This window comes from Musa acuminata, chromosome BXJ3-10 (assembly GCF_036884655.1).
Source record: "Musa acuminata AAA Group cultivar baxijiao chromosome BXJ3-10, Cavendish_Baxijiao_AAA, whole genome shotgun sequence".
Classification (NCBI taxonomy): domain Eukaryota; kingdom Viridiplantae; phylum Streptophyta; class Magnoliopsida; order Zingiberales; family Musaceae; genus Musa; species Musa acuminata.
This window is the reverse complement of record NC_088358.1, coordinates 25,517,022-25,534,143: the sequence shown is the minus strand read 5'-3', so window position 1 is coordinate 25,534,143 and position 17,122 is coordinate 25,517,022. Positions and strand designations below refer to the sequence as shown.

The window sequence follows — 17,122 nt, the reverse complement described above, 5'->3', positions numbered from 1 at the left end:
CCGTACAGGTCGATTGACGTTCACACAAAAGCCATGGGCTGACCACTTAAGAGATCGGCGATCATTAACATACGGGATACGATCGACCCTCGTTTGCAGGTATAAAAACCCACCACCTGGCCGACGCTAATGAGACTTTTCACACATTAAACTCACTCATATTTCACCTAAAAGGGGTCGAGTCGGAAAACTCTCCTCCCAACCTTAACCTATGTGCAGGAGCTAGCGATGAAGAAGCAAGCAACAAGGCTTATAACTCAACCCGACTCGATGCGCACTTCTGCTTCCCGAGTCTCCGCGTGAGCAACCTTGCGTATCCGAGATCGGATCGAGCCGTGCTGACTCCTCGACCAAGTTCATCAATAAGTTTATATGGTCCATATTCCATTTAAACTCTGTATTTAAGTTAGGACAACAAGCTATAATGTCATAAAATATTTGGTAGTGACTACATGATATCTAATAATTTAATCATTAAGCAGTTTCTAATGCCATTCCATTGTCTCACGCTAGTACGAGCTGCATGTAAACAATTATACTGAAAAAACAGAAGCAGAACAAAGATAACTCGAGTTTACTTCGCCATCAAGTGCTGCTGGAGATGTCTAACCAGCTAGAGTTATTACAAAGGATTGCAGGTTAGAAACCGGCACCATGTCTTGCACTTAGACATGAATTCATCTTGATACTAGAGCTACTCGCTTCAAACGATCGAAGCAGTTCGACATTTGCAGATTTAAGTAAAGAAAAGCTGAGAAGTAAACAAAGCCCAACACTACCTTGATTTTTACCCACTTGGATAAAAGCCATTTACAGTCATTCCGCCATCGACTGAAATTATCTGCCCAGTTATGTAAGAAGCAGCGGGTAGGCACAGATATCCGACCAGCGACGACACTTCTTCGGGCTCTCCGACTCGGCCGAGGGGCGTTCGATCAATTATCCTTTGCAGAGAATCTTTGTCATTGAGTAGCTGTGAGAAAGGAGATGTTATTGAAGCCTAGGAGGGAGGTGAAGAAAGATATCTTGGTTCGAGCATAATAGGCAATACAACAGCAACAGTAATGTGATGTCCCGACTAAGCAGCAATAGTGAATTCATCAAAACAATTGTTATGGAATAAGCAGCATAAATGCGGTCTTGAAGTCTCCATTTCTTGTCCTGTAAGTGGCACATTAGATCTCCAAGTACATTCACTACATGTCATAACTACATCTCTGTATGACAAAAGAATTGCAAATGGTAATATTTGAAAAAACCTAAACAAGTTGCATGAGATAGAGTTTCATTGGCCACGAAGATATAAATTCATGAATATCTGATGCAGTACTTATTTTCTAATCCAATAATACCAATAAAACATTACAATAAAGAAAACAGAAATTGAACATTTTTTGCTATACAGATGAGGAACGTTTATTTTGTTCCTCTCCCTTAATGTTCCATCACCAGATTTGCATAACCTATTAGTTGAAACCCAATTCTAAAACGAGTACCAAAAAACCGTCTATTACAGGATTAATTTGTTTCCATTGTCAGACCAAGAAAAACATTAGAAAGAGTAACCACAAGAATCAAGCATATTACTTTAGTAACTAAAGTATATGAGTATATTCTGTATTAAATCCAACATGCATGCAAGTTCTTTTCTGATAACTTAATTCAAATAAAAAATGCATGGATTTGCAACCAAAATTTTAGCTCCTGCTTTCTAACAACTTATATACCCAACTTATCCAATCAAATTGTCATCAAAGATGCAATTGAGTTTCTGGCAAAATCTACTTTCACTTAGCGTAGCCACAACATGGCTTGATCGCTCCATGATTTAACAGCAATGCTTGAAATCGTTAATCTATTGAAAAAAGTTAAAAAGAAGCATTTATGTTTGCTTCATTTTAGTTAGAACACTATAATGTAAAATACCAAAAAGGAACATTTCCCTAACTAATTCACAAAACAAATGGCGACAAAGTTATGCTTCAAAAATATCCAAAGAAGATAGCCTTGCTGTTTAACTTGTGTCCCATTCTTGGAAAAATATTACTCGAGCATAGGAAGTCAAATTAAAAATGAAAAAAAAAGAGAGAGAAAAGCAAAGGGGTTGAGTAAATAGGAAGTTCTAGAAGTTAATAGCTATCTATATAAGGGAAGGCCAAAAATGATTTAGATGGAAGTATCAGAAGCAATACCCTTAAATAACCATAAAGATGAGCATTCATCTAGTTGTAAGCAACAGAAAATGTGATTCCTTTGAAGTAACTGTATGACCAATCTATGAATTTATGACAGATTCAAATCATTCTTTTGCAAAGAAATGGATCGTCGATCCTGTTACTTGTGTTCTAATTTTCAAACCTTGACTCGTGTCTTTTGTTCTAATTTTCTTCTCTCTGTTCTGATATTATTGGAAGTCTGACAGTTCCTTTTGTATTTTGTTTCATTCATTTCCTTGGCCAATGGACACAATTTTCCTCAACATTTTAGAAACTCATAACTCTCTAGTGAACCTATGCGACAAACTATACTCTAAAATTTGACAATATAGGAGCACTTGTTTCCATCCTCTTAGCAAACTCTTAAATTTCACCTATGTGGCTTATCCTACAAGTCAAATTCCATGTTAAGCAGTGCTCCCAGTTACAACTTACAACAACAACAGGCTGTAATGCTGCAAAGTTAGTTACATGAATTTTTTCCTGCCATTAAGCTTTGACAAAGTGCTCCCGGCTAAAAACTGCAAAATGTCTCTCCAGTAGCTAGTTGCAAATAGCCATATAAATCTTAGTGAATATTTTCCCATGAGAGGAGTTTAATGCACTTTAGGCGATGTGAAATCACTCAAAAGCACTCAAGTTAAAGTAAATTATACATTGTCAATATTCCCTGTGTAAGCGTGTTGTCACCATGCAATGCATCTATTAATTATACAATAAAAATGCAAAATTTCCAGAAGCGCACGACTTAATAAGTATCATAATTTCAAATGAATAGGCAATGAGGAACATACATGCTCCACTAGTTTAGTCTTGATGTACCATGGTGAAACACTGTTGGTTCTAATATTGTCTTTGGCCCACTCACATGCCAAGTTCTTCGTCATTTGGTTCATTGCAGCTGAAAGGAGCACTTTGTTAACGAGTGTTTTATATATGAAAACCATGACAATTTGCTGCGCTTCTACTAAAAGGAATCAATGCATATGAATACCAGCCATCACTAACCAATACCTTTGGCTGCTGCATAAATGGAACCACTACTTAGAGCTACCACCCCAGCAACAGAAGAAATGAACACGATGCTTCCCATTCCCGATGCTTTAAGAAGAGGATGAGCAAGTTGGCACAAATGGTAAGCAGATTCCAGATTTGTGGCCATGAGGAATGAGTACTCTTCGGCGCTATATTCAACAGTCGGCTTCCTTATATTTGTCCCAACATTGTTTACCTGTAGAAAATTAGGTAACACGGTTTAGTTGTAGATTCCTTAGGTGCAACGGCGAGACAAAGCCGGGACGTACAAGTATGTTGAGCTTCCCGTTGAAGGTCACAGAAACTTCCCGGATCAACTGATCTCTTTGCTCCCTGGAGGAGAGGTCGCAGACGGAGCCGGTGACGCTAAACCCTTTGGCCGCCCATTTCCTCAAGCACGCGGTGAGGTCGGCCTCTTTGCGGGAGCAGGTGTGCACCGACGCTCCCAGCCCCGCCAATTCCTCCACCACCGCGTGCCTTTGGGAATTGGAATGCGAGGAGACCAAGGGTTAAGAAGGGGGAAGGAAAAAGGAAGATTTAGGAGGAGGATGGGAAGAAGGGATGGAGAAGGAAACGGACCCGATTCCTCTGGTTCCGCCCGTGACGAGGGCCGTCATTCCTCCGAGAGACCATCTCGTGGTCGCATGGCCGCTGCTGCTGCCCGCCGCGTCTCCCATCTGTCACCGGCGGGTATTGCTCGCCCTCTCTCGGGTCGCTCGTTCGCCGTGTTGCGTTTACTGCCCCGATAAACGAGGATTTAGTTTATTTAAAAAAAAATAAAAAATAATTTTTTTTAAGGAAGTCGTTTGGTTGTGATAACTACAAATAATATCCAGTAATAGATCAAATTGAACCCAAAATCTCTGCCATTATCCAAAAATTTGGCCCAAAAATAATATTATTTTTCTTATTGAATTTGAATGTTTTTGTGATATTAATGAAAACATTGTAACTCACTCAGTGCTATGGACCAATTAAAGTATTTTTTTCATTAAATTATAGTGTTTTATAATATTAATAAAAATATTATAAGAGAATTATTTTTTAATTAAATTTTTTACTTGTCAATTTTTTGAATCATGTAATTCATTGGCAGATTGATTGGCATAGCTTTGATTTACAAATAGACTATTGAAGAAAAAAATATTCAAAATTAGCATTAAAAAAGCTAGTTATAATATTTTTCTTGATAAAAATACTGTAATTGGTTAATATATCCACCATTCAATTTTTTTTATGCATATAATTCAGTGGCTTCTACCATAGTGCAGTAGCTTTGATTTGCTGTTGAAGAAGAATATTTAAAATGACTATGAGATAACTCAGTATTTTCTTATTAAGTTATAATATTTTTTCGTTGAAAGTACTTTCAACTTATTGTAAAAATAATATAATCGAATCGAGTCACGATAGATAGAGAAATATAATCAAAACATAACTAATGCAGCCCTATAAAATCATAACTTATAACACAATACAGTGGGGGCACAAACACAGTAACATCTTATAAAATGAAATATTCGATCAAAACGCAATTGATAAGCAATTACTACAACACAATTTCTCATAGAGTCAAATTGTATTACAATCTTAAAAACAATCTCACTGATACAATTGAAAACCTAGCATTGTATCACATTGACTAATGATACATTACATTGTCTTTCTCTAGAAATAATACATTCATAGATTGTTAACACAGATGTCATATGAGTTAGCTCGATTGATTTTATGTCAAAAGTCTCCATTGATTTTATGTCAAAAGTGTAGGTCTCTTATGATGCCTCCTCCTAGCTAACGTGGAAAGTAGACGTTGCGGGTAAGATGAAGGAAGCTGTAGAAAGACACGGTTCGCTAGGTGCACCTCAATCTTTGAGCGATGAAGCTTGGTTTGGGAGCTAGGGGGGGTACCAGGGTTTATCCCTATCACTCGTCCCCCAATAAAGGTGTTTTTCGAAGATTCGAATGGTGGTCTCGAATGATATCATTTTTCATGCATTCATGTACGATGACGTGATCATGTTGTTTATCTTTGGGTTCATCGTTGGTATCGTAAAGGTTGGCATGAAGCCCCTTAGGGTGGGTTGTGCCCCTTAGGGCAATTCTTTGTTCAGATGTGTGTTAACCTAAGGGACCCCTTTCTTTTTTACTCCCTCTCTATCTTAATTCTCCCCCTTTTGCTCATGAGTTCATTCACTCTCTTTTTTTACCCCCCCTTTTGCTTCAAGAGGTCTTCTTTCTCCATTTTTTGCCTCCTCCGACCCCCCCCCCCCTCTGCTTCAGGGGCTTCCTTCTCCATTTTTGCCTCCTCCTTTCATATGGGAGATTGGGTCTTCTTTTGGTCCTGCCCTTTCTTCCACCTCTAGAGGTAGGTATTCGACCGCCTAGGTGGGAGTGTAAGTCCATAGTAGTAGGTGTTGGCTCGACCATGTGAGCGAGAAGATTGATTTTAGTCCATCGTGGTGGCTTCGTCGTAGTAGATCTTAAATAGTGGGAGTATCGATATCAATCTGTCATAGTAGGAGTATCAATATCAATCCGTCGTAACAAGAGTATCAGTATCAATCCGCTATAGCAGGTCTTGATTTGACCATGGTAGTGGGAGTATCGGTATAAGTCCACTATAGTGAGTCTTGATTCAACCACTATGGGTGAGAGGGTCTTAATTTGATTGCCATGGGCGGGAGAGTGGCTTTGCCTTAGCGGCTTCCATCATAGCGGGTCTCGATTCAATCGTCATAGGTGGGAGAGTGAATTCGTCTTAGCGGCTTTCGTCATAACTAGTCTTGTTTCGACCATCATGGGTGATAGAGTAGCTCCGCCTTAGAGGGTCTTGATCCGACAACTATAAGCGAGAGAGTGGATCTACCTTAGTGGCTTCTGTTGTAGTGGATCTTGATTCGACCACCATGGGCAGGAGAGTGGATCCACCTTAGCAGCTTCTGCTGTAGCGGGGCTTGATTCGATCACCACGAGTAAGAGGAGGGACCCATTATAGTATGCTATAGTTCAACCACATGAGCGGGAGAAGGGACCCGTCATAGTAGGCCTTGGTTCGACTGCATGAGCGAGAGGAGGGACTCATCATAGCGAACTTTGGTTCGACCGCATGAGTGGGAGGAGGGACCCGTCGTAGCAGGTTATGGCTGACCACATCAGCAGAAGGAAAGGACCAATTGAAACGAGTTTGAGCTCGACCGCATAAGCGAGAGAAAGGACTTATCGTATCGGGTTCTATCTTAACTGTGTCAGCGGGAGGAAAGGATTCGTCATAGCAAGTTTGGGCTCGACCGTGTGAGCGAGAGAAGGGACCCGTTGTAGCGGGCTCTGGCTCGACCTCAAGAGCGGGAGAAGGGACCCGTTGTTGATAATTTGTTTTTATCAATGATTAGAAAATATCTCATCTTTAGCATGAATTTAACACTATTACTAAGGAACAGAAAATTAAAGAACAATTAGGACCGCATTCCGTTCACATAAGAGCTGCTCGTTTGTGTATTGCTTGCAATCGAAGTAAGCGTATGGCTCCATTTGATTCCAATCAAAGAGCAACGAAGGGATGTTACAAAGTAGATTGCTTGGACGCGTTTTGTCTAAAACTCACACCTGTCTTAAACACGTCTAACCACTCTACTTTGTAACATTCCCTTTATTTTATAGAAATATGATCAAGATCTTAATTTTATCAGTCAAAGTAGTTGATAGTCTCTATGATTTATTCTTAGGTAATAATGCTTACAAAACTAAAATAATCAATCCTCTTGTTTGTTTAAAAATAACTTGAAAAGTGGTGGCTATAAAGAAATCATAAATAAGAGGAGAAAAAAGATGAGGAAACTTTAAAACTAAAAATTCTTATTAAAGATGATAACTTATCAAATGGATAGCACTATATAAGCCTTCTATTCATAGGGGGATCAATCCAAGATGACAGGAACTCCTATCTTAACGACAACTCTTAAATCAAAACCTTATTTTAAGTTAATGTTTCACTTGGTAAAATATAGCAAGACACTAACTGTTCTAACTGTTCATATATAGCATCATAAATCTGATGACTTGAAATTGTGGAGTGATGTACATCACACCAACTGTTGGTTTGTTTTGCACATTTCGCATCTTCCGACTCCGTTTGGATCGACTTCTTCAACAACTTAATTTGTTCTTCCGACACTCGCCACTCCATCAAGTGAAGCTGATAACTCTCTGATCAACTGTTCCAGTCTCTGTAAATTGTCGCCGATGTCTCTGATCTGCTCGAGATTTCTAAAGTGTTCGTGGAATCGAGTTACAGCGGGCAGAGCAGTGAGACATGGAGCGACGTAGTTGACCATCCGAAGGTAGTAGCTACCTTGTGCAGCAAATAAACCACCAGGGTAAAGGATGATCCCAACGTAAAAGCACACCTGTAACTTGTTTTGCTTGCACCACTTCAGTTTGGAAATGACGGAGTCCTTCGTGGCAGTGAGAGAAGCCGGAACACATGGATTGGTGCGATCGAGAATGATCCGTGTAATCTGTCATCATCAGATAACGCAGTAGATGAGGGAGAGGAATGTGCTGAATCAGGAAGCAGGGTAAAGAATGAAAGAAGGAAGGAAGGAAGGTGTTACATGCTTGATTCTTTCTATCAAACCATTCCGCTCGCTGCTCCCTTCTCCTTCTTCAAGGTCGAGGTTGACGCTCGCCATACTTCAATGATCGTCAAAGAGTTTCCCTTTTTTATTTCTGCCTTCCCTGGCGAGCTCGTCTTCTTGGGTTAAGGTTCAATTCACAGGTATATTTATAAAGGAAGATAGAGTCTGGCCAAATAAAGCCACCTCACGGTAGCGAAAGGAAGGCAACTTTGTTCCCCGCAACTAAAATGTTGCGGAGTGCGTGTGTCTTAACATTCCTTTATCTGTTCCCGGCGATTAAATAAAGAGTGAGAAAAGGGCAAAAGGAACAGTGATTCTCATAAACTAGAAAACCAATCGGAGTTTCTCTAACTTGATATCAAGTCAGCTACACGCACGAAGCTTTTGAGAAGAGAAAAGACATCATCTTCAATTCAAGATTAAAAAAAAACTAAAATTTTTCTTATCTAGATTGATGATTAAAGATAAGAGTCGGGAGAAAAACGATAATCCCTATTTCTCACGAGTCTACGGGCCGATGTTTATACCTTAATCGAGCAAACTCTCTCCTGAGCCATGCACCTTGGTTATGATTCCTTAGCTTGATCGCTCCATGGTTTAACAATAATGCTTGAAATCATTAATCTATTAGAAAAAATAAATAAATAAAAAGAAACCTTTGTATTTGCTTGATCAGTGAGGATGTATTACACATAAGACACTTTGATCATGAAAGCAACGTCAAATGTTTTATTCATTTCAGAATAAGAACATGTAATAAACTTGACTTTTATACAGTATTTTTGAACACGATTATAATATTTTTGACATATTCATAAAAATACATTAACCATGAAAGACTCCAAATCCCATACAAACTAACTTATCCACCTTAGTTGGATTATAAATAGGTATTTTTATTAGTTCATGAATAAGAATATATATATATATTAGCTTTTATATCCATTATAATAATTTTTAATAGGATTATAGTGTTTTTTTTATGCATTTATAAAAATCTTACAAGTCTATACAAAAATATTATAGCCAAAGAAGGTTTATCAACTTTGATTGGTTTCAAATAAGTATTTTTATCGATCATGAATAAGAACATGTAAAAAACTTGACCTCTACATTGTTTTTGAATAGGATTATAATACTTTTTACACCTTTAAAAAATCATGTAAAATAATACAAATATACTATAAACTGAGAAAGAAAGTCTCAAAATAATAATAATTTGGTGTCTCACATGCTTGTTGGTCTGAGATACTTGCCATGTAGTCGTATGCATTAGCATGAACATTGTTGTGTCTCTTGGTACTCTTGACGGGCAAGGCAAGTGGTCACGCACCACCATCTTCCAAAGCCCCACCGCCGAGATCTTCGTCCGATGCAAATAGTTGCGGTCTTGCACTTGTGGCTTCTCCTGTTTGGAACTTCAACTGCGCCACCTCATGACGGTGGTAGATTGCGCTCACCTCCGCCCCCGTCGAGCCATCGTCGCCATCCGCAGTGGTGATGTTGGGCATCCTTGACGCCAACGACGACCGAGGAGGACAATAAACTGATGCTCGGGTCTTGATCGAGGTTGCTCCGACACACGCAATATCTCCCGTTGTGGAGCAACCCCAACATGCTCGAGATAAGATGCAAGGGGTTGTTCCTTATCGAGTAGAAGGTCGAGGCTCAAAGTCCCTGGCCTCGACTGTCGGAGTACGACCGCCAAGGGCAAGGTTTGGGTCGCTCAAGTATGAAGAGGAGGGTTCGGCGAGAGGGACGTCGACTGGGACGACGACGACGAAGGATACTAAACAAGAATCGGTCAAAACTCCTACGACTCCCAAGAAATTGGTAGGTAGACATTTTGATCGAATAATATGTCTGATTACAATATGTTTTAATTGAGTTATAATGTTTTTTTAATCGATATAATAAAAACTCAATTAAGAAATACTGTAACTAATTTTAATTAAATTATAATATATTTTTTTTTATTAATATAATAAAAAATATTATAATTCAACACATGATTATTCTTTATTCGTTACGAGATCCATAGAAAAAGTAGATGAGAGCAACGGGGTGAAGATAACGGATAGCAAAGATGATCATATGACAAGATAATTAAGTAAAGACGATGATCGATGTGATGAAAGGTAGAGATAATTTTTTGAAAAAAGAATAAAAAAATAAAATATTGAGATTTAAAATAATAATAAATAATAATAATAATAAATATTCAAAATAAATATTAGAAATGGCCCTAATGAGTGAGTCCAACCCAGGCGGTGAGCAGTGAGCCCGGTATCACATAAACCCTGGCGAAACCCTTTACTTTTATCATCGAGGCTCGTCACCCGCACCCTCTAACTCGTGGTGCCTTTCTTGGAGGAGCCATTTATGCTTTCCTAACCCTCACCGCCGCCTCTCCCCCCCCTTCCATTCCCTTCCCAATCTCCAAGCTTCCATGGCCTTCACCGCCCCCAAGCAGCTCCTCCGGCCCCAGATCCACTCCTCTGCTGCACCACGGAGGGGCAAGCATCCCTCCTCCGACAGATCCATGGCCCCTAAACCTTCCATTTTTGGTGCCTGCAAGAAATCCCTTGCAGCCTTCTCCGCCTCCGCGGTCTCCTTTGCCGCCGCGGCTGGTGGCGGGTTCATCTTGCTTGCTTCGTCCTCTCCTCCCCCCATTGACGGCGGCGGTGGCGGAGGTTGGTACCGGGGAGGCGGCGGCGGCGATGGGGGTGGTTTCTGGTCTAACCTGTTCTCCCCGTTGGTGGCGCTTGCGAAGGAGGAGGGCGGCGCCGGCCGGGAGTGGGACCCCCATGGCTTACCGGCTAACATCGTCGTCCAGCTCAACAAGCTGAGCGGCCTCAAGCGGTATAAAATCTCCGACATCCTGCTCTTTGACCGCCGGCGCTCGACCACCGTCGCCGGCACGGAGGACTCCTTCTTCGAGATGGTATCGCTGCGCAACGGTGGCGTCTACACCAAGGCCCAGCTCCAGTCAGAGTTGGAAAACCTGGCCGCTTCCGGCATGTTTGAGAAGGTCGACCTCCAATGCAAGACCAAGCCCGATGGCACCTTGGCCCTCACAGTGTCGTTCGCCGAGAGCACGTGGCAGTCTGCGGACGCATTTCGTTGCATCAACGTCGGGCTGATGCCGCAGACGAAGCAGATGGAGATGGACCCGGACATGACGGAGAGGGAGAAGTTAGAGTACTTTCGAAGCCAGGAGAGGGAATACAGGAGGAGGATCGAGCGCTCAAGGTCATGCTTGTTGCCTGTGACAGTCCGGCGGGAGGTGCTGCTGATGCTCCGCGAGAGGGGGAAAGTGAGTGCTAGGTTGCTGCAGAGGATTCGGGACCGGGTGCAGAAGTGGTACCAGGATGAGGGGTATGCTTGCGCCCAGGTTGTCAATTTTGGGAATCTGAACACAAAGGAGGTGGTGTGTGAGGTCGTGGAGGGTGATATTACTCAGCTTGACATCCAGTTCCTGGATAAGCTTGGAAATCTATGTGAAGGGAATACTCATTTGGCTGTCATTCGCCGGGAGCTGCCCAGACAGGTATAGTTGTCACATTGTTGCCCTCATTTGTTGATAACTACTTAAATGCTCTATGATCGAGTGTATCACAGAATGTAAAACTTTAGTGGTAAATGAGAAAACCATAGTGCTGTCTGAATTGTTTGCTGCTGGAGACTGACTTGCTAGGAATGTTAGAATACAACTCTAAATTGAAACAATAATAAGTTATCCGATGTTTTTCCTTTAGGGAGATTGTTCACATGTCTGATTATTCTAGTTATTCTTTGTTAGTCACTGCATTTTGATGATATAAAGAAGTGGTCAGGATACAGAAAAAGTGTAGACTTAGAGTGACTTATCATTTGACTAAAATTTAAATGGTTTCTTTGTCTTCCATGAGGATTAACTATCATTTTGTTATGTATGAGGCTAATTTGTAGAAATCTGGGATTTGCTCAAATGAAAATACCTTATTGCACTAAGTTTGTGATAAAGCTCTTCAGAGTTGTAACCTATGTCATAGGCCAGAATCTATGTTAGGGTTTCTTTCACCTCCAATTTTAAACTAGTAAGTGCACACACAGTGTATATTTCAACAAAAAACTACTGAAGCTACATCAATATTTGACAATATTTAAAACATAAATAAGATCTCATTTATTAGGAAAGGCTGACAGGTTGCATGTCTAAAATGACAATGTACATTTCAGCATGATACTCAAAAGCATCAACTTTGTTCCATTTTAATTATAATACAGGCTAAACATATAAGCAATAATGAGTATAAAGGAATGCCTACCGGATATCTTTCTCCAGCAAGCTAATGTTATGGAAAAAGAGATCTGCACTGAACTTCCAATCTCCAACCGCAATCATGGCAAACTAAACTTCACTAGTTTTATAAATCCAATTGTACTAGTGAAGGAAAGAAACATCGAAAATTAAACCTCAAATGAATAATCACTGATCTGATACATGATGAGTTAGCCGATTATGAATGGTTAGCTGGTTATGAAAAAAACCAACATTTCCAATGAATATATGAAAAAAAATTGCCAAAAGTAATGGTCAGCATCATGTTGTATAATTTATTAATTCAAGAAAGTGGATCTTAGAAATTGGCAATGGGATAAGATACCCGTACTGGCTGGAAAACTACCATTCATATTGGCAGTTTGGATAGCAATTTCTTGCTAGTTGCTTCTTCTTATTCTTTGCTAAGGCAAAAATGGAAGTGATTCACTCATAAGGATTCAACACAAGTCTCCCTCTCTCTCTCTCTCTCTCTTTCTCTTCTTTGTATTCTCATCTTCATTTCTTTCTTTTTATATCTTCTTTAATAAGAACACATCTGCAATTTTTTAGATCAACTGCTAGCAATTTTGGCTAATTTTTCTGTTGAAACTATCAAGTTTTAATATTTCGATGGCCATTTACCATGTTGGTTTTAATATTTTTTTGCCTGTAGCATCTGTATCACTTTTTAAGGATGACTTTCCGACAACCAGCTTGGTTATTGTGTTATTAAGATAAATATTCCAAGAGCAACGTGGGACATATATGCAAAGGTTTGCTATTGTGAACAGTCATCATTCTGAACCTGGAGTTTGTTTTGTACATATTAAATATCCATTGAGGTCCTGGAGAGGGTTTTCTTGATGAGATTGTACATAAATTAGGCTGACAGATTAATATAATTGTCAAACATGTATGTCATAAATCACATTTCTGCTTGTTCTGCATATTGTATTCCACCAATTCCAGGTTCTCTGACATATTATCAAATCTTAAAAGGATTTGACTTTGCTATTCTTATTTCTTACCTGTTGTATTATTTTTGGAATATTGTTTTTGTACTATTATAAATATATTATAATATGTTTGATCTAGTGCAGCTTCGACCAGGGCATGTCTTTAACATAGAAGCAGGAAAGCAAGCTTTGAGGAACATAAACTCGCTTGCTTTATTCTCCAATATAGAGGTGAACCCACGACCAGATGAAAAGAATGAAGGAGGCATAATAGTTGAAATCAAACTCAGAGAAATGGATCAAAAGACAGCTGAAGTAAGCACCGAATGGAGTATCGTACCTGGACGTGATGGACGACCGACACTGGTAATTCTGTCCATGCTGACATGACTTTCGGTTTGGAAGAATGGGCTGGTATTCAGATGTAAACTGTCTTATTCTTCTTCAAAGAGACCGATTACTGACATTGTGTGCATTATTGTTGTTAGGCTTCAGTTCAACCTGGTGGAACTGTTTCATTTGAACATCGCAACATAAATGGTTTGAACAGATCAATTGTTGGTTCAGTTACATCGAGCAATCTTCTCAATCCTCAGGTGTGTAAATTTTGATTTCCTTGTTGTAGAATTACAAATTGTTGGATTTGATTAAATTTGTTTTGTTAAAGTGCTGAAATTGATCAAAAAACTTGTGGTTGCACCGAGATCACTGTAAACATCCTCATGCATGTAGGGGTTAAACTGAACATTGGCAATAGTGGGAGCTTGTTCATGGTTGCCCTAAAGGGTTCACCGATGGCAATAATATTTATATTGTAGTCAAGAGTCAGGATTTTCAATTTTCTGGTGGAGTTATTCTTATTTTCAGGAGTAAGGACTTTCAATTTCCTCTGTGGATTATAATGATTTAAAAGTTATTTAGCCCATGTCAGAAATTTTTGTCTGTTGGTGTGTCCAGTGGTTGTTTGCTTTCTTCTGACATCGAACTGGTTTGAAAAAAGCAATTCTTCCATTCATTTTTTCCTTAATCTCAATTTAGTTATTGTTGGAAATGTGAGTAGAGAATTAGGAGATAAACACAAACCTTCATATGCTCGTGCGATATTTGTGAGCTTTCAGTGATTTATTGTGTTAGTTTGACTTATTATGTAATTTTCTCACTCTTGTTCAGGATGATTTGTCTTTCAAGCTTGAATATGTGCACCCTTATCTAGATGGTGTGACCAACCCTCGCAACCGAACCTTCCGCACCAGCTGCTTTAACAGCCGGAAGTTAAGTCCTGTCTTCACTGGTGGTCCAGGTGTAGATGAAGTTCCACCTGTATGGATTGATAGAGTGGGCTTTAAAGCCAATATAACCGAGGTATCATTGTTCACATAGCCATTCATTTTATTTCCATGATCCATTTCTTCACTGCTGTAGTACTCACTGTTAACATTTCAGAGCTTCACCCGACAAAGCAAATTTACTTATGGGCTTGTGATGGAAGAGATCACAACCCGTGATGAAACTACTAGCATTTGTACCCATGGTGCTCGAGTGTTACCTAGTGGTGGTTTAAGCATGGATGGGCCTCCAACAACCCTCAGCGGTACTGGCATTGATCGCATAGCATTTGCACAAGCGAATATTACACGTGACAACACAAAGTTTCTGAATGGTGCAACCGTTGGTGAGAGAGATGTCTTCCAGGTACCTAGGCTTGCTGTCAACTAAAGGTTTTTTGCATGCATCTGTAATCAAAGGTGTCGATATGATGGTAGATTTACATTTTTAACATTATTGTAGACATAAAAAGTAATCCATTGGAGGCTTGTTGATAATTTCTTATTTAGAGTTGAATATTTGGACCATTTAGCATATATGGTATATGGCCACGAAATTCATAAAGATTCATTTCCCTCAACCTCACCATCTCCTCCAGATTTTTTTTAAAGTAATTTGTTCGTAACTGATTGGATGGTAGTGCGCTTGTAAGTCACAGCTAATCCAGGTTATCCTAGACGTTTTATACATGGACAACTAATTGATGCATGTCTGATTATGTAGTTCTCATTTGCCCTGTATGTTTTTGAGCTATGGATATGTATTAGTCCATGTACTCGAGTATGCACAACTCCAAGGAATATGGAGACATCATAGTTTTCATTTTCTCGAGTAAAAAACTTTTCTATTGACCATTCATGCTTTTCCCTTTTGCCATTGGTCGGTGATATGTGATATTTGACATCTCCATTCATATAAAATTTCTGAGTGACATGGAGTAGAACATCTAGACATGATGACATGCTCATCTAATGATCATATTGAATTTTGATGGTAGCTGGACCAAGGTCTTGGAATCGGCAGCAACTTTCCATTCTTCAACCGCCACCAGCTCACATTAACCCGGTTCATTCCATTGAAGAACGTTGAAGAAGGCATAAGTAAATCACCACCACCTGTTCTGGTTCTTCATGGACACTATGGTGGTTGTGTTGGAGACCTCCCAAGCTATGATGCTTTCACTCTTGGAGGTCCCTACTCAGTGAGAGGCTACAACATGGGAGAATTGGGTGCCTGCAGGAACATTCTCGAGGTGAGCAGGACACACTGGCTTGTTGTTTATCCATTGTTCCATTTTTCTTGGGTGTTATATTCTGAAGAAACGAATCTTTGTGTGATTATGCTATCCAATATAATTCAAAATCATGACTTTTGTTCTACTGTAGCTTGCCACTGAGCTGCGAATCCCCGTGAAGAACACCCATGTATATTTGTTTGCGGAGCATGGAAATGACCTTGGCAGTTCGAAGGATGTAAAGGGAAACCCGACTGAATTTTTCCGCCGAGCTGGGCATGGCTCCTCCTATGGTGCCGGTGTGAAGCTTGGGATGGTGAGAGCTGAGTACGCCATGGATCACAATTCTGGTACTGGTGCAGTATTCTTTAGGTTCGGTGAGAGATTTTGAGGGGAATTTTACAGGCTTCAGTAAAAAAAATTTAACCAGGTTTTTCCATCATCATTTCTATATTTACAAGATATTACGTTCAACATGCAAGTTATAGTGTGTGCTGTTTAAATTTTTGTGTTTTATGCCTTTATAGATCTTTGAACTAAATGAACAGCAGAACCGAACTGTTTCTTATGTGATTTTCTTTATGCAACAAAGGATTCATTAGATTTTCTAGTGTCCAGTTTCGGAAATAGATTTAGAAGCAAAGTTGAACTGGGAAATAACTTTGAAAGAAGCTTAATTTGTCTCTTGGGAAATGATTGGTGCCATGTTGGCACCGCTTGGATAAACAACCCATAAATCCGTGGATTTATCTCTACTCGTAGTTTCTATTTGTGTGTTTCTCAAGTTCTTGGATCTCTTATGTGCATGATCTCGGTTTCGTCATATGACTGGCAAACGCCCTAAACTACGAAGGATTTGGACGCAGATCTCTACAATGCATCGCAAGAAGTTCCCAAGGTGTTGATGCTGCAAGCAAGATTTGATGAGATCACCATGATGCTCCTTGAAATAGCAAGAAGAGTTAAAGAAGATGGGGCGACGACGTGGGCCGGTCCTTCTTGCAATCACGGCCCAATAATCCCAACCCGACCCAAAATTATAGTTCGTGTCACATTCGTTTGGAGCGGGTCGTACATCCACATAACACTCGCATATCTTGTTAAGTTGACCAATCATTGACCAACTCAGGGCGGCTGAGTGAGTTGCACCAATTGAGTCCCACAGGCCATTCATCAACCTAAACCATTGACAAACGTCATGGATGTCTTCCTAAGGACGGGCAGTATCCCCTTCCTCATCTTTTCTCCACCAAGAAGAAAACTTTGGCTTTTCTTCCCTTACGTATAAATATACATAGAAACACTTTGGCTTTGTTTTTTTATTTCTTTCTTTTATCGCTCCAATAATTGTACTTGAAATTGTACAAGTGCCACTAAACCCGGGTTAGTGGACCGCAGGTTGTCCAATCTAT

At 39.9% G+C, this 17,122-nt stretch overlaps 2 protein-coding genes across 2 annotated transcripts; one reads left to right on the top strand and one right to left on the bottom strand.

Moving 5' to 3' along the window:
• Nucleotides 1–555: 555 nt before the first annotated feature.
• On the bottom strand, nucleotides 556–4,045 carry LOC135651527 (tropinone reductase homolog At5g06060-like). The gene is made up of 5 exons (XM_065171637.1): nucleotides 3,831–4,045; nucleotides 3,521–3,728; nucleotides 3,231–3,447; nucleotides 3,011–3,117; nucleotides 556–973 (listed from the first exon to the last, which is right to left on the bottom strand). Exons 1-5 carry the CDS (start codon nucleotides 3,926–3,928, stop codon nucleotides 788–790), a joined length of 816 nt encoding a protein of 271 aa, XP_065027709.1. The 5' UTR covers nucleotides 3,929–4,045; the 3' UTR covers nucleotides 556–787.
• Nucleotides 4,046–10,224: 6,179 nt separating this feature from the next.
• Nucleotides 10,225–16,320, top strand: LOC135651579 (protein TOC75-3, chloroplastic-like). The gene is made up of 7 exons (XM_065171769.1): nucleotides 10,225–11,438; nucleotides 13,295–13,516; nucleotides 13,639–13,746; nucleotides 14,321–14,512; nucleotides 14,594–14,842; nucleotides 15,474–15,728; nucleotides 15,862–16,320. The coding sequence occupies exons 1-7, from the start codon at nucleotides 10,338–10,340 to the stop codon at nucleotides 16,099–16,101; spliced, it is 2,367 nt and encodes a 788-aa protein (XP_065027841.1). The 5' UTR covers nucleotides 10,225–10,337; the 3' UTR covers nucleotides 16,102–16,320.
• The last annotated feature ends 802 nt before the right edge of the window (nucleotides 16,321–17,122 follow it).

Coding starts and splice junctions, on each gene's coding strand:
- LOC135651527 (XM_065171637.1), bottom strand. CDS start 3,928: ATGGGAGACGCGGCGGGCAGCAGCAGCGGCCATGCGACCACGAGATGG. Junction 3,448..3,520: donor ACGGGAAGCTCAACATACTT/GTACGTCCCGGC, acceptor AATTTTCTACAG/GTAAACAATGTTGGGACAAA. Junction 3,118..3,230: donor CATTTATGCAGCAGCCAAAG/GTATTGGTTAGT, acceptor TGCTCCTTTCAG/CTGCAATGAACCAAATGACG.
- LOC135651579 (XM_065171769.1), top strand. CDS start 10,338: ATGGCCTTCACCGCCCCCAAGCAGCTCCTCCGGCCCCAGATCCACTCC. Junction 11,439..13,294: donor GCCGGGAGCTGCCCAGACAG/GTATAGTTGTCA, acceptor GATCTAGTGCAG/CTTCGACCAGGGCATGTCTT. Junction 14,513..14,593: donor TTAAAGCCAATATAACCGAG/GTATCATTGTTC, acceptor TTAACATTTCAG/AGCTTCACCCGACAAAGCAA.